The sequence below is a fragment of the Astyanax mexicanus genome, unplaced genomic scaffold (genome assembly GCF_023375975.1).
Source record: "Astyanax mexicanus isolate ESR-SI-001 unplaced genomic scaffold, AstMex3_surface scaffold_33, whole genome shotgun sequence".
Lineage (NCBI taxonomy): Eukaryota > Metazoa > Chordata > Actinopteri > Characiformes > Acestrorhamphidae > Astyanax > Astyanax mexicanus.
The window spans coordinates 4,705,001-4,720,642 of record NW_026040043.1 but is presented as its reverse complement, the minus strand read 5'-3'; the positions used below and the strand labels follow the sequence as shown (position 1 = coordinate 4,720,642).

The window sequence follows — 15,642 nt, the reverse complement described above, 5'->3', positions numbered from 1 at the left end:
CAAATTGTCTCTAATTATCTCAGGCTGAATGTTTGGTTTAGTGGGGTTTATAATTATACTTTGTTTCTGATCCACTTTTAAACTGATACACAAATGCCAAACCCATGTCACTATTACTACTGTGCTGAGAATTATACACCTTCCACAAAAACCTGCTTAGTGTAATTATTCACTATTGACCAGATATTTGATATCTGATATTGAGTGTAAGTAAGTAACTGAAAAGTTAAGTCAAGACATCAATATTTTATCACAAATCAGTTAAAGTATCTGATTAAATGGATCCACGAACAGAAACACAGGTACCATTCGGCTTGAGGTGGGGGGTGCAATACAGACAGGGAACATCTGGGGAAGCTGACAAAAGGGCTGATTAACAAACAAGACACAGGTGAGGACTAGGGAGGAAAGAAGATCAACAGAACACATGGCACATGGAGAAGGAGAAGGAAAAGCACATGGAGAGGAAAACTAACACAGATGGAAAAGAGAGGGCCTGTGTAGCTGCAGGTTACCATTCTGAGTAGCCAGCTTAACCTGATTCCCCCCCCCCCCATTTTCCTTGGGCACTCCTACCCCCAACTCAAAATAGCTTCCCGCAATCTCACTATCACAACTATTCACAACTGGCTACTTAGAAGAGCATTGTTAGGTTTCTGACAAACATAATATTGTCAATGTCAGCAAAAAAAAACCTTATTTAAATTTAACATGCAGTACATTTAAATATGTTAATTATTGTTTTATGTAAAGGTTTTAAATAGGCTGCTGTGTGACACAAATAAACAGGGAACTCACCATTGCTTTGTCTGTTTACATAAGTAACAGTTAATAATTTAAGATAGTTAATATAGTTGCTAAAGTTAGTATGTGCACCATATTCTAAAATTCCCTGCACAATTCAGTATAGTTTAAAACATTTTTCTAGTTTGAAAAATACATAAAACTATGTAAGATGTATCTGTTTGCATTCTTTATTTTCTAACGTGTATGTTTTTCAAAGCTGAGAACACTCAGATACGTTATTTGTAGATTATTAAGCCAAATAATGTGTCTTTGTTCCTATTTGAGATTCTAGCAATAAAAAGAGAGAATGAAACTACATGCACTGTGTGTCTGAATATTAATGTCCAGAATTCCAAAGAATATCAATTATAAATGTAATTGTTTAGACAATTTCAGATTCAGTCGTTGCTAAATAATTTCACATTTGCTTCATGTGTAACTTCTTTCTTCCCCATCTGTAGATTTGCTGGCTGTAATCTCACTGCTGGCTGCATTGAAGAGTTAAATGCAGCTCTAAAAACAGAAAACTCTTCCCTAAAAGAGCTGGACCTCAGTAACAACAACCTGCAGGATTCAGGAGTGGAGAAGCTCTCTGATGGACTGAAGAGTTCACACTGTAAAGTGGAAACACTAAGGTCAGAATCATACAATTTCATTAGATCATATAATTCTACACTAACATTACAAATGCACACACCAGTACTCCTCTGGCACCACATTTAGATTACTTAAAAGAACCATCACCAAATTGTCTCTAATTATCTCAGGCTGAATGTTTGGTTTAGTGGGGTTTATAATTATACTTTGTTTTTGATTCACTTTTACACTGATACACAAATGCCAAACCCATGTCACTATTACTACTGTGCTGAGAATTATACACCTTCCACAAAAACCTGCTTAGTGTAATTATTCACTATTGATCAGATATTTGATATCTGATATTGAGTGTAAGTAAGTAACTGAAAAGTTAAGTCAAGACATCAATATTTTATCACAAATCAGTTAAAGTATCTGATTAAATGGATCCACGAACAGAAACACAGGTACCATTCGGCTTGAGGTGAACATCAATGCAGAAATATATCTGTTGCAGACTGCCCTTCCCCCTAAATTCAACAAACAAATTTAAATCTATAAACGTAATACTTTTTCTACAACTCTGACAGTCTGGTGAAAAAACAGTCATTGCTAGCACTGAACAGGTTCACTCCACACTGGCACAATCCAAGTTTCACACTACAAATTAAAGCCCTTCAATTTTCCACATGGAAGCAAAAGGGAATCACACACCTCATCTATTTCAGAACAACCTATTTATGTAATTTAATGCAATGTTACAGGTACTGTACTCTCCAATATCAACAACTAAAATTAAGAACGAAAAAAAAAAAAAATAGTAAAATATTTTTTATAATATACTACAGCTATTCATCCAATTCAATAATTATAAAAAAAAGATCTCTAAATCATATTCACTCATATCCACCTTGAATAATATAATACCGCTTCCGACAGCTAAGTGGGAAAATTGTCTGGACCTCTCTCCCAATCCTGGTTTATGGAAACAAATATGTAAACACATTTGTACCATGACCATTAACACAAATTTGCAGCTAACAATATAAAGTTATTCACATAATTCAATGCAAAATGTTGAAAGTGACATTGGCTGACATATTGGATGATTTTTTTTCTGCAATTTAGGGAGCACAGACAATTACCTTCATGCCATTTGACTATTTTAGTCCTTTCACTCCCTTTGTACCAAAGTCCCAGAGACACTTCCCATCAGTATTCCAACATCAGCACCACTCTTCTTGGTGATATATTTAATATACACCCCCATCTAAATTCAGTATCCCCTTACTGATGTCTCTAGCTCTTACTAATAAAGTAGTAGTAGTCCTAAAGAACAGGAAATCACATCATTGGATTAACTTAATTTTAAAATATAACCATATCTTATACTCAAGTGTGCCCCTTCCCCCAATTCAGTTGACCCCCTTATTAGAATCTCACTTAGGTTCCCAAGATATTCCGGACCACCTCTTTATTGATGAACAGAAGGTATATTTTATGTGTCTGTTGTGCCTGGTCTCTCTTTGCAGACTTGCTTTGTGTAATCTCGAGAAAAAGACGTGTGAAACTCTGGGAGCAGCTTTACTATCAGAGACCTGGACCCTTAAAGAGCTGGACCTCAGTAAGAATAACCTGCGGGACTCAGGAATGAAGCAGCTTTCTGATGGACTCAAGAGTTCAAACTGTACACTGGGAATACTGAGGTCAGAATTGTACAATTTCTATTTATGTTTTATATGTTTTATGCAGTATGTTGTGGAGGGTGGAAGGCAGAGCCAACAACTCTGCCGCAGTTTAGTTTGATATCATTCCCTCTTGATTACAGACAGGTGCTGCTTATCAGGGGAAATGGACCTAAAACATTTAAAGCACAGGGAATCCTGAGTGGAAGGACGGGAGTGAAGCACAAAGACTTTAGTCATTATTTTAGAGTGTTAATTAGTTTTATTGTGGTGCCATGTGAGAATAAACACAGATTGGTGAAATCATCACAGTTTGTGTGTTTGCTATCACAATATATTACATTTGTGAATTAGGGGTGTGTCATTTCATATAGTATGCAAGAATATCGCCAACATTTTTAAATATTGTAAAAGGTATTATGCCCTGAAATATTGTGCATTATCACCCACCCCTAATTATCACATCAGTACTTGTTTGCTGTTTTTATCAAAAGAAAAAATTCACACTGTTCTCATTTTCCATTATACATCTACTAGAGACAGATTATATCAGTCCAGTATAATTTATTTTACTTTAATCCTGGATATATGGAGATAATTGGAGTGCATTATTAGTATCATGACATTGTGGATCATCGACTTCTTACAAATCTGATACAATTGTTATATTTTTTAAGATCTTAGTTAGGGGTGTGCCATATCATATTCTATGCAAAAATAAAAATTATTTTTTCTTTTGTTGCACTCCTTTTGTTGTTTGATTTATACAGATTTATACAGATTACAAAACAATCATTATGTCGATTGTCATCAAGACATTGGGCTCTATCTTAGACCCTGGAAGTGAGGTGTGTTCATGTAAATTTCTGGCATATGTCCATTCCTATCTTAGCTACGCATGCATGCTCCATTCACCCCCCCCTTGTTATGTTCACATGGACATGCAACAGTGTGCATACCCAACTTTTACATCAACAATAAACAGAATAAAAAATAAAATAACATTGCTGTTCCAATAAATAAGCAGGTCAGTTTCCACTGCTGAGAAGCAACGAAGCACAATGCGCCATTAAAATAGCAATCCACCAAAGTCAGAGTGCACCTGGCTCTTAAAAGTAACAGCAAGTGACGCTGATTTTTTTACTGTATGTTACACCAAAACACATCCATGAATAATTGAGAGAATTAGTAAATGCCTTTTGTGTGTTTCAAGCTGTGCAAAGTCAAGTCAAGTCAAATAGTTTTATTGCCAATACTGCATATGTACAGGACATACAGAGAATTGAAATTATGTTACTCTCCTTCCCAAAAATTACAGCAAGTACAGATATAAGATCATAAATATAAAAATAATGGGAGACACTATATGTACATTACAACAAGGACACAAATAGACATACACAAGACAATAGTGCAATAGTGGTGGGGGGGATAAGATGGAATGACAGTGCAAGTACAAACAGAACCCGTATGAACAGTAGTGCAAATATGATATAATAGCTTAAGGCTAGTAAAGTGAATGAGTGCGTACAGTTCTTAAAGTTCACAGTTTTTGGGGAATTAAAGTGTGTATGACAGTATAAGCAGTAGTAAATAATACATACTACATAGTACTTTTAATGCTTTGTCTACCCTCTTGTTGCAGATTAGCCACCTGTAATTTCACTGGGAAATCTTGCAAATTTCTCATATCGGCTCTAAAATCAAAAATCTCCTCCCTGAAAGAGCTGGATCTCAGCAGCAATGATCTGCAGGGTTCAGGGGTGGAGGAGCTCTTCATGGATCCACAAAGTTCACCCTGTAAACTGGAGATACTCAGGTCAGAATTCTAATTCTTCAGTAAAGAGCGTCCGCAATAAACTTGCTTTGTATGCTTAATCAAAATGTTTACCTTTAAGTTGCCTTTTATACAATGCAGATATACATTACTTGTCTGGGAACTTAAAAGTAGAAATGTAGGCAATTGTGACCAATTACAATTAATCAAAGTAAGCAAGTTACTCACCAGGAGATGGTGGACGGCAGTAATCCTGCTCCATAGCGTTTGGCTCGGTTAGCAGGTTAGTCTGGTTTGGTTGTTTATGTTTGCTGTTTGAGCAAAAAGGCACACTGCAGTAGCTCTTGCTATGCTGTTGCATTTTGTCTGTACGTTCTACCTGCGCTGTTTACCCTGCTATTTTAATCTCCACATTCCAAACCCTGAAACGGTATCGGCCGATATCGATACTGTATGTAAGTGCCATTATCGGCGCCTGGCTATGATAAAAACTGGCTATAAAAAAAACACTTTACTTTTTTAATTTGTACTAATTTTTTAGGGAGGTGGAGTAAATTTACCACAGAAAACGTAAGACTAATTTACAGTAGATAAATGTTGTAACCACTTTAAAGTAAAGCTAAATTATAAAGTGTTTATAGACAGTTTCTAAATGAATTTGTTTGTGTTTTTATTTAGGTTGTAAATACTTTTAAAAGCATTAATAAACAGTGACAACACATACGTAAATAGGGGAGCAGTGACCTGTTGTTTGCCTGTGTTTGTACTGTAAAACCTTAAAGTCTTTTCCATCACTCAGCATTAACAAATCTAATAAAATAATACAGAAAGCCAATTTAGTCATTAAATATATTAGTATACAGTATATTATGATTAATGAGTAAATCATTAATCTGGGTAGTTGTTTTCCTTTCTGTTTACGTGTTATTAATGCGTTTTAAGTACAGTATTTACAATGTGACTGTAGGGAACTTAGATTTCCAGTTTCACTTGTTTGCAGTAATAATCACACTGTTTCTACAGTTTGTTTTATGTCAGGTCAAAGACAGTCTTATATTCAGTACAGTCAGAGCTCTCACATGAATAAATGAACAACAGTACCGTCAAAATTCAGTGTTTTCATCATATTCAGATGTGTACATGGCGCAGATTATATAAGGCAAGGTAATCTTTATAGTACATCAGTTTTGTGCAAGAAGTATTGGCCAGTTAAAGTTGCAGTTGCATTTTTTTGTATGCCAGTGATTAAATGATAGGATAATAGCATAATAAGGTGATTTCACCATTTTAAAAAGCAATGAAATGCTAATTATAAGGCATAAAAGCGTAAAATATCAATGCCTTAATTGGACTATAAATATTTAAAAATATTCTTATGAAATAAATGTCACGCTTTGGTCCTTTTCATGGTTCTTTCTGGTCAGTCTCTGTTTTTCCAGTCTGCTTGTTTTCTCCGCCCTAGTCATTAGTGTTTCCACCTGGCTCATTTGTCACCCTACCCTCTTATTACCTTCTCCAGGTGTTTCCAGCCCTCAGTGTGTGTAAATATATAGCCCCTTTGTTTCAGTGTCCCCTTGTTTGTGTATTATGGTTGCCCCTTCATTGTTTCCTGTCCTAGTTCATTTCTTTGTTCTGGTTTGTTTAAGCCCTGTCAGTTTGTTTATCTTGTTTTTTGTGTTACGTTTTTGGTTTATTGTTGGTTTGTTTTCATTGTTAAATTTACTTGCATTTACATGCATCCTCTCATCCTTGCTGCAACTATATATGAAACAACCTCACAGGTTAGATGTTTCATATATATATATTTTGCCTTTCCTTTTTGTATTATCTTTGGTTTACTTGTGTATGACCTCCTGCCTAAACACTCTGGTATGTTTGTTTACGCTGCCATTTCGGTTCTTGCTCTGTATGCTCTTGACTATTCTTTTCAGCCTAATCCCTTACTTAATAAATTATCTTTATGGTATCTGCACTTGTCTGTCCCATGTTTGGCTCCCTTGACAAAATGTTGAGTTTGTTTTGTTTGCTGTAACTGTTTGTAAAACAAAAACAAAAAAAAAAATGAAAAAAGCACTAACATGGATTGATGGTAGTAATAGGACTGGTCACTGATTGGTCACGTGGAAGATACTTTCAGAAAAGGAATATTATGGGGATATAGTGAAACAGGTCAGAGGTGGAGGGAGTTCACAGAAGTGTGACAGTCAATATTATTTTACCTTTTTCTCTAATATATTATTTTATATATCTCTAGCTGTTGACAGTGTCCTTATTAGCAATGTTTCTCTCCCCCTCTCCAGATCAAACTTTTGTTTATACAAGTATTTAAATATGTTATACTTTTTCCACTGAAATATTTATCTTTGAGTACCTTAAAACCTGGTGTGTTTTTTTGTGCAGGCTAGCTTTGTGTTATATTGAAGAAAAGGTTTGTGAATATCTGGGATCAGTTTTAAATCAGGAAAATTCCCTGAAAGAGTTGGACCTCAGTAACAATGACCTGCAGGATTCAGGAGTGAAGCTTCTCTCTGCTGGACTGAAGAGTTCACACTGTAAACTGGAGATTCTCAGGTCAGTTCATCCTAGATTTATAAAGAAATAAATGTAAACTGAAGGCCTCATGTGCAGATTTAGCACTACAAAAAATATGTTGTGTTTTTACTCAATATACACTATAAAAATGTTTATTTTAAGAAAACAGGAACATACACAGTGTCACGTAGCTTAAGCACCGGAAACTATTTAAATACCAACTGTGGCTTTATTCGAAAACGTATTAGCCTGCTAAAAAAATTGAGTAAGTTAAGGAGTACAAGTTAGTTACAAGCCATGTATACAAGCTGCTTTGAAACATAAGGTGTGCCTAAAGATGAAGGAGGAAAGAGATAAATGTTACCCGTCACCTCTATATACAAACAGGAGAGGCAAGACAGAATTACGTTCTGCAAATGGACATGGACTAAATTCCAAAATTGCAAAACACACAATAAACAATTATTCAGCATCACACACAACTGGTCACCGGTGCAGGAAGAGTATGAGGTCATGCATCACATTTAAGTTTTCATGTTCAAATGTCACACTAATTCAAATGTCACACAAATGTCATCCAAATGTTGTTATACAGATATATTTTCAGACCAACAGACGCATCTAGATAATCATATTTCAGTGTATCAGATTTCAGTGTATCAAAGAAGAGCACCAAAAGTTAGTTACCGATTCCAACCTCAGTGCCACAACAGTCAATGCACATACATCTGTAATGTTTATCCATGCAAATACAACTTGATCACAAAAAACAGTGCAGACAATTATCTCAACAACTGTAATTTTAAAAACAAGCCTGAACACTGAACTCTCTCTCTGTCTCTCTTTCTCTCTCTCTGCAGGTTATCTGGTTGTATGATCACAGAGAAAGGATGTTCATCTCTGGCATCATGTTTGAGTTCAAGCTCCTCCCACCTGACAGAACTGGATCTGACCTACAATAACCCAGGAGAATCAGGAGTGAATCTGCTCACCACACACTGCATGCCCGGCACACTCAGGTATGAACGACTCCGCCAGTGTGTGTTTTATTGCTGTGTTCTAACTGTGTTTAAGGCATTTTAGTGAAGGAAACAGTTTGTTGATTGTAGTGCTGTACCCGAGAGATTTGAATGTTAAGTATTAATATTAAACTTTTTGTTCAGAAAACATGTTTTTGATTTCTATTGCTGATTTTCACCACATTAAGAAAGTCTGCAGAGTAACAGGGATGTATTTTGAGGTTTAAAAAATAGTAAAGAGATGCAGCGTATGATTAAGGATCATAATTTCATCCTAGTTTAATTACTGACATATAATGTCAGGCTATCTTACAGATTTGTGGAATAATATGACATATAGTGTTGCCAACACTAGCTATTGGCTGTCCTAAAAGTCGCTAGAATCCGCAAAAGGACGCCATCTTCTAATTCTCACAATACATATTTTGAAGCTGTAAAAGAATAACGTTGTGGGAGAGAAAAAGGTGAGTAAAAAAACACCCTAAATATGTTCAAACGACAAATTAAGTCTGAACAAATGAACAACTACTGTTGCCTTTGAAATAGGGAGTCACTTCTAAAAATAACTTCACGACTTCATTTTTACATACATTTTTACATTTTAATGAAAATTACATAAATGTTAGCATAAGAGTAGCAGTTAGCAGGAACTGCTATTCTATGTTCAACCCTCCTCCTTTATCTGGGCTTGAGACCGGCAAACTGACTATAAAAGAGACATTTATCAGAGTCTTAGTTTTTTTGTTTTCTTTCTTCTTTTTTGTTTTTGTTTTGTTTGTTTTATTTAATTTTTCTTAAGTTTTCTTTAGTTTCAAACCTAATATACAAAAAAATTTCAGTGATGAGGTAGCTAACTAGATTTTTAGCTTTTCAAAAAGAGGCAGACACTGTGGACGAGGTAAGCGACAGGCTACGTGGTGAAAAAGGTGAGTGACTGACTGAGACTGTGTAAGTTAAATTCAGTGATTTCTGTTCGTGTCACACTGAAGACGCATTTATATTTACCTCCTGCTCTGTAAATATGGGGTGGGGTCAGTCAGCGGCAGCTTTGGGTATGCGCAGTTCATTTGCAGTGTGTTTGTGCTCTGAGTGTGAGAGACTGTACTGTAAGTGTTGTGGGGCGGGGCTTGCTCGCTGACGACAGTAACTGAAGAACATGTGTGTTCATCTCAAAGTCTCCAAAAGTCTCCAATAACACAACAAAAACTCACTAGATTTGTCGCTAGTTGCTTTTTTAAAAAAAGTCTTAGAGGGACTGAAAAGTCGCTAAATATTGTGACAAAGTCGCTAAGTTGGCAACACTGATGACCGACAGCATGCATTTATTTATGTTTAAAAAACGTTTGTGTAACCTTTTTTCATTTTTATTTCACTTTAAACATTAAAATCGATAAATCAATATTGGTGGTTTAAAATAATTTCTGAAGATTTGAAGAAGATTTTTCCAACATAATAAACCTGCATATGTATATATGAACAAACTATATGACTCCGTAACTGAATTATTTTACATAAAAATAAAATAGTATGCCAAAACTGTTTAAGAATATCCACAGCATTGCCTGCACTGAAATAGTATTTTCTTGTTTTTAGCAGGATTATTAGTTTTCTGTACTTCTCTTTCGATCTAAACACATTTTAGATGTAAATGAATTAATGTAAAAAATGTCTTTTTAATGTGATTTAGATTCTAAATTTTTGGAGATGATAAAGCAAATGTTTGTTTTCAGCCTTTTTTCACTTTGGCACAAAAAGCAAGCCGTACACGTCTGGAAACGTCCAAAAATATACTAATTCTCGTAACATGAAATAACCCAATCAGTGTGCTCTGACTTTGGCGTGTTGTCCCTGCAGTCTGATTAGCATGGTGGTGTGTTCATGGTGTTAGTGATACAGCAGCACCTCAGTGTCCCTGCAGGACTGAGAATAGTCCACCATCAGCATCCTGTAACCACTGAAGATCTACAAGGTGTTTCAGCTGTAGATTGGAGTGTGTAATACAGTGGAGGACAGTTATTAAACACAGTGCTAATACTCACAATATTACAATACTATGCAAAAATATACAAGTTGTGACCAAAATAATGCTAATAATGTATTATTTAGGCTATTCGTAATATATCCCCCAGCTGCCACAATAATATTAAAAGAATTAGCAACTGAACACAATTAATAAAAAAAACACAATAGTGGGTAATTCTAATATTTGGCAGTGCTATCTGTAAAACAGAAATATTTTTTAAATGTAAAAACTAAAAAAAATATGAAATAAACCAGTCCTGATACAGGTGATTAGTGTTGTGTAGTGGCTCAGTGGGGTAAACGTGTAAAGGGGTGTCTCTTGTGCACAGGGATGGGTTTGAAACAGACTTCTCTCACTTAAAATTAGTCTCTTTTTTATAAGGAAAATGAAAGCTTTCAGGAATTAAGAATTGAACAACACAGAAACACAACCAGTAACACAGAAACAACCAGTAACAACTAGTAACACACAAACACAACCATTAACACAGAAACACAACCAGTAACACAGAAACACAACCACTAACACAGAAACACAACCAGTAACACAGAAACACAACCAGTAACACAACCAGTAACACAACCAGTAACACAGAAACAACCAGTAACACAGAAACAACCAGTAACAACCAGTAACACACAAACACAACCAGTAACACACAAACACAACCAGTAACACAGAAACACAACCACTAACACAGAAACACAACCAGTAACACAGAAACACAACCAGTAACACAGAAACAACCACTAACACAGAAACACAACCAGTAACACAGAAACACAACCAGTAACACAGAAACAACCACTAACACAGAAACACAACCAGTAACACAGAAACACAACCATTAACACATAAACACAACCAGTAACAGAAACAACCAGTAACACAGAATCACAACCATTAACACAGAAACACAACCATTAACACATAAACACAACCAGTAACAGAAACAACCAGTAACACAGAATCACAACCATTAACACAGAAACACAACCAGTAACACAGAAACAACCACTAACACAGAAACACAACCAGTAACACAGAAACACAACCATTAACACATAAACACAACCAGTAACAGAAACAACCAGTAACACAGAATCACAACCATTAACACAGAAACACAACCAGTAACACAGAAACACAACCAGTAACAGAATCACAAGAGGAGTAAAGGCATAAAGGAGCTGATCAGTATGAACACGGATTAGAGCCGTCAGTACTGTGCTGACAGCAGGAACCTGACTGAAACTTCTCAAAAAAGTTATTATTGATCAGATTATCTTGCATTTCTGAAGCAACATCCATCTCCAGAGCTTTAGAGACAAATGGTCAGTTTGAAATTGGTCTAAGATTTACTCAGACGGAGCTGTCTAGACCTGGTCTTTTAAGAATGGGTGTAACAGCAGCCAAATTCAGAACACTGGGGGCATAAGCAGTAGTAAAAGAGGTTCATGAGATGGGATACAGGTGTAGAGATATCAGCAAGTCAGAGCTTCAGGAGTGAGGTGGGGCGAGATTGAGTAGGCAGGGTAATATTTAGATTGGGTAATTATCCAATTATCTGGACGACACAGTTCTGGACTTAAGGGGAGCTGGAGTTTCCAGGGTGTCAGAAACAGACACAGCACAGCAAGAGACAGAAGAGGAGAGTTTACAGATCACAGACAGAGAAGAAGAAAAGAACACAGAATCTACAGCAGCAGAATTACAGAACAGAATACAGGTTATAGGACGTGATTTAAGATTAGAAGGAGATTAGCTGTAATCAGTTTATGATCTGAAATGCTGATATATAGACCAGAAACCCCAGCTGGATTATTGATTTAAAAAGATATTAAAGTAAATTCTTGTGGAATCTTAATTACTTAACTCATAAGTTTCTATTACTCATAGTTTCACTGACACGCAGCTGACAGGAACCTTTTACAGTGTTCCCCTTCACATTTTATCCATTATTATGCAATAATATAATGAGTTTATTATACTTTTATATTTTTAATCTGTTATTTTGTTATCCTTTTTTGTTCATATTTTTTTAGGGTACAGATTCTGAATCATATGTGAGAACACTGCAGTGCCCTGCACCTCTGGGTCGTCCCAATGTAATGGGGTTGAATTATTTTAGCTAATAGTAGCAATAATTCCATATTTAGCTTTGTTTACATGCAGAGATGTTGTCCAATCTGACTGAATTAATTATGATTCTAAAACAGTCTGATGAAAATGCTCACTATCTGATCCACACCATGACAACCAGCATCATATGAGTTTAGTCAGAGTAAGAGCAGTAGGATATTAGCTGAAATTTATTTAAAGGAAATAGAAGAAAATGTTTACTACATTCACTGATTAAAGAAGAGATTACTAATGATTACACCAAACCTCTGGATGATACCAGTACCAGTCGTCCCAGTGAAGGAATTTACAGATATTAACAGGACTGTTTTCAGTGCATATAGAGCACAGCAGCTTCCACCTTTCTCCAGTTCATGGTATATCTAATTTATACTTTAATCTTCATAACGGATGATAAAATAGAAATTCTTAACAGGAGTGTGTGACCTGGGATGCTACTGTAAATAAAGGGACACACATTTTAATTACTTTTATACTTCACAGAAAAATTACATTTAAAAATGTGTTTTTGGAACCAAGTCTACTTGATAAGATAATTGTATAATTTAATGTAAAATTCAGGATTGACACGTTACTTTGCATCCTGAGTTGTATACTGACAGATCGCTCAAACAGTGATACGCTCACCAGACCAGTAATCTGCACTGTTTACAGCAGCCATGCACTGAAAAATCCTCTATTAATAATAATAATTAATCCCACAGTGGGGAAAATTACAATCTCCACTTTTAACCTAGCACACACACACACACACACACACACACTGAGCACACTCAGAACACACACACACACACACACTGAGCAGTGAGCACACTCAGAACACACACACACACACACACACACACACACTGAGCACACTCAGAACACACTCAGTGATGTTGTGGAATATTGGGAGCACCCAGGAGCAGTGAGGATTAAGGGCAGAACCGTGTCGTTGATGGAGCGCTGCTCTAACCACTGAGCCACCACTGCTCATATTCCAGTAATTCTACATGCTGCTGTTGCCCTGTATATGTGGAGAATGTACTGTAACTCTTTGACTATAAATGTAATGGATGCAGGAGTTTATATAGCTGTTATTCTTCTATTTAACTGATCACTTAAAGGATTATCCTCCTCGCTCAATGAGATAAAACTGCATTCAGAATGGCCTCAATAGCACTGCTTTCTGAATGTGTTCTATTCTGATTGAGCTATTAATCTGAATATTGTCAGATTATCAGGCTGCATGTTAAACGTGGTTAATATCATCACATGATATTTAGCATGTTATAAAATTTTAATTTTAAGTCTGAGTGAATCATATCAGAAGAAATAAAATCATTTACATTTATTTCAGGAATACAAACTATTATATACAGGAGACAGGTGTGTTTCTGTCACACATCTTTTCAGCGAATAAGAAGATAAAACTGTTGGGAGCAGATTGTTATATATTTTTTATCAAACATTCCTCCTACAGCTGCATTCTCCATTATCTGGTCCAGGGTGTGAATTATCAGAGTCTTATTTGCTTACTGTAATTTTTACAGTACATAAATGATAAATACATTACACCAGCTAATGTAGCACATACCACACTGTACCTTCATAGTCAGAGTCATAAACAATATACAGTATTATACAGCAAAATCAACAGCTAGTCAATCCCACAAACACACACCCAATAGAATAGAATAAAACTTTAATGTCCCACCAAGGCGGGACATTTTTCTCTGGTTTCACCATACAAAGGACAATTAAGTAACAAACACGTCCATAAAAACAAAACAAACGACATATCAGTAAATAACAATAACACTGCTATAAATAATAAACATGTACAAACCAGGTACAACTTAGTGCAATGTTTTAATGCGTTTGATGGCACCCTTTATTTAGGGCTGCTGGGATACATTTTAGGTGCTGGAGTTCCACTAAAAAGAGCTAGCGATGTTCATGCACGTTACATTAACATCTGAAATCTGCACTATTTTACTCTTAATTCCTTTAAATGAACAAAATCACTGTACCAAAATTCAAACTGTAATACAATCAGCACCATTTTAGTCTCACATACATAATAAAAAAATAAACAACTTTTAAATTTAAAGCTCACATAAAGCTCATTATCTTACATAAACACTTATTACACATTTCAGCAGTTAAAGCACAGAGAAGATGATGGTTTTTTAGAGGCTGAATTATAGAAAAAGCTGCAGCAGAGCAGCTAAACTATACAGCTGAGTTCTGTATTAAAACAGCAGGAGAACAGAAACACAAACCCACTTTAAAACCTTTAACCTGCTGCTGAAATAAATCCTTTATTAAAACACTGAATTACAGATCATATAAAAGTACAGAGAGTGAGATTCTCCTTCTGAACCCATTAGAACAGACCCTATGCTAAGCTAAGCGGCTAATGTATTCTCCATCTTTTCATTCTCTGATAAAACTGATCCAGAACAGACTTATCTTGGACTGTGGTGTTACACAATGCTTCATGAAGCTTTCAGTGTAAAGTCTGGATGTTTCACTGGATACAGAGATTAAAGCAGTGTCCTCACTAAAATCACTAGAGTCACGTTATAACAGTAACCGAAGCTTCGTTACGTCACTGAATCCACTGTGAAGATTCAGATCATCCCGCTTTATTCCACTGACTGAAACTGGAGAAACATGTTCTGATGTTTTAATCCGTCATATTTTTCATATTTTATACCTTATTTACTCACAGTTTTCACACCAATCCTTCAAATAAAATCTAAATCTATAACTGATCTATTTTATATCTGAACCCATCGACACCCATCAGTGCCATCTGATTACATATTCTGAGATGATCAATAAAAAGAAGATAAATCCTAATCCCAACACAGCACAACACATTCAGTTTTAGAATAAAACCCTGTAATTAAATTGTGCAGATTGTAATTGTGAATGTAAGGGAATGTAATTTGTATTATTTATTATTTTTGTCTGTGGTTAATATAAAATGGAGAATAGATTCAGTGAAACGTTTATTTAATGATTTAAAGATGAAACTGGTTTATTTTAGTTGTAATAAAGGTTTATTAGTGTGAATGAGCTTCAGTGAAACAGAATGAATCTTGTAGGAAA

The 15,642-nt window shown here is 35.6% G+C and overlaps 2 protein-coding genes across 4 annotated transcripts in view; both read left to right on the top strand.

Annotated features, from left to right (window-relative positions):
• The window catches only part of LOC125789955 (uncharacterized), a 176,463-nt gene that overhangs the window by 25,732 nt on the left and 135,089 nt on the right, over positions 1–15,642 (top strand). The window lies entirely within an intron of this gene.
• The window catches only part of LOC125789953 (uncharacterized), a 91,058-nt gene that overhangs the window by 17,747 nt on the left and 57,669 nt on the right, over positions 1–15,642 (top strand). Inside the window, exons 8-12 of one of the 3 annotated variants that reach the window (XM_049473051.1) lie at positions 1,248–1,421; positions 2,898–3,071; positions 4,696–4,869; positions 7,228–7,398; positions 8,220–8,378. In XM_049473051.1, coding sequence (XP_049329008.1) covers positions 1,248–1,421; positions 2,898–3,071; positions 4,696–4,869; positions 7,228–7,398; positions 8,220–8,378 — 852 coding nt within the window. The remainder of the gene's footprint in view (positions 1–1,247; positions 1,422–2,897; positions 3,072–4,695; positions 4,870–7,227; positions 7,399–8,219; positions 8,379–15,642) is intronic. The other 2 variants (XM_049473053.1, XM_049473050.1) reach the window with 2 other exon arrangements.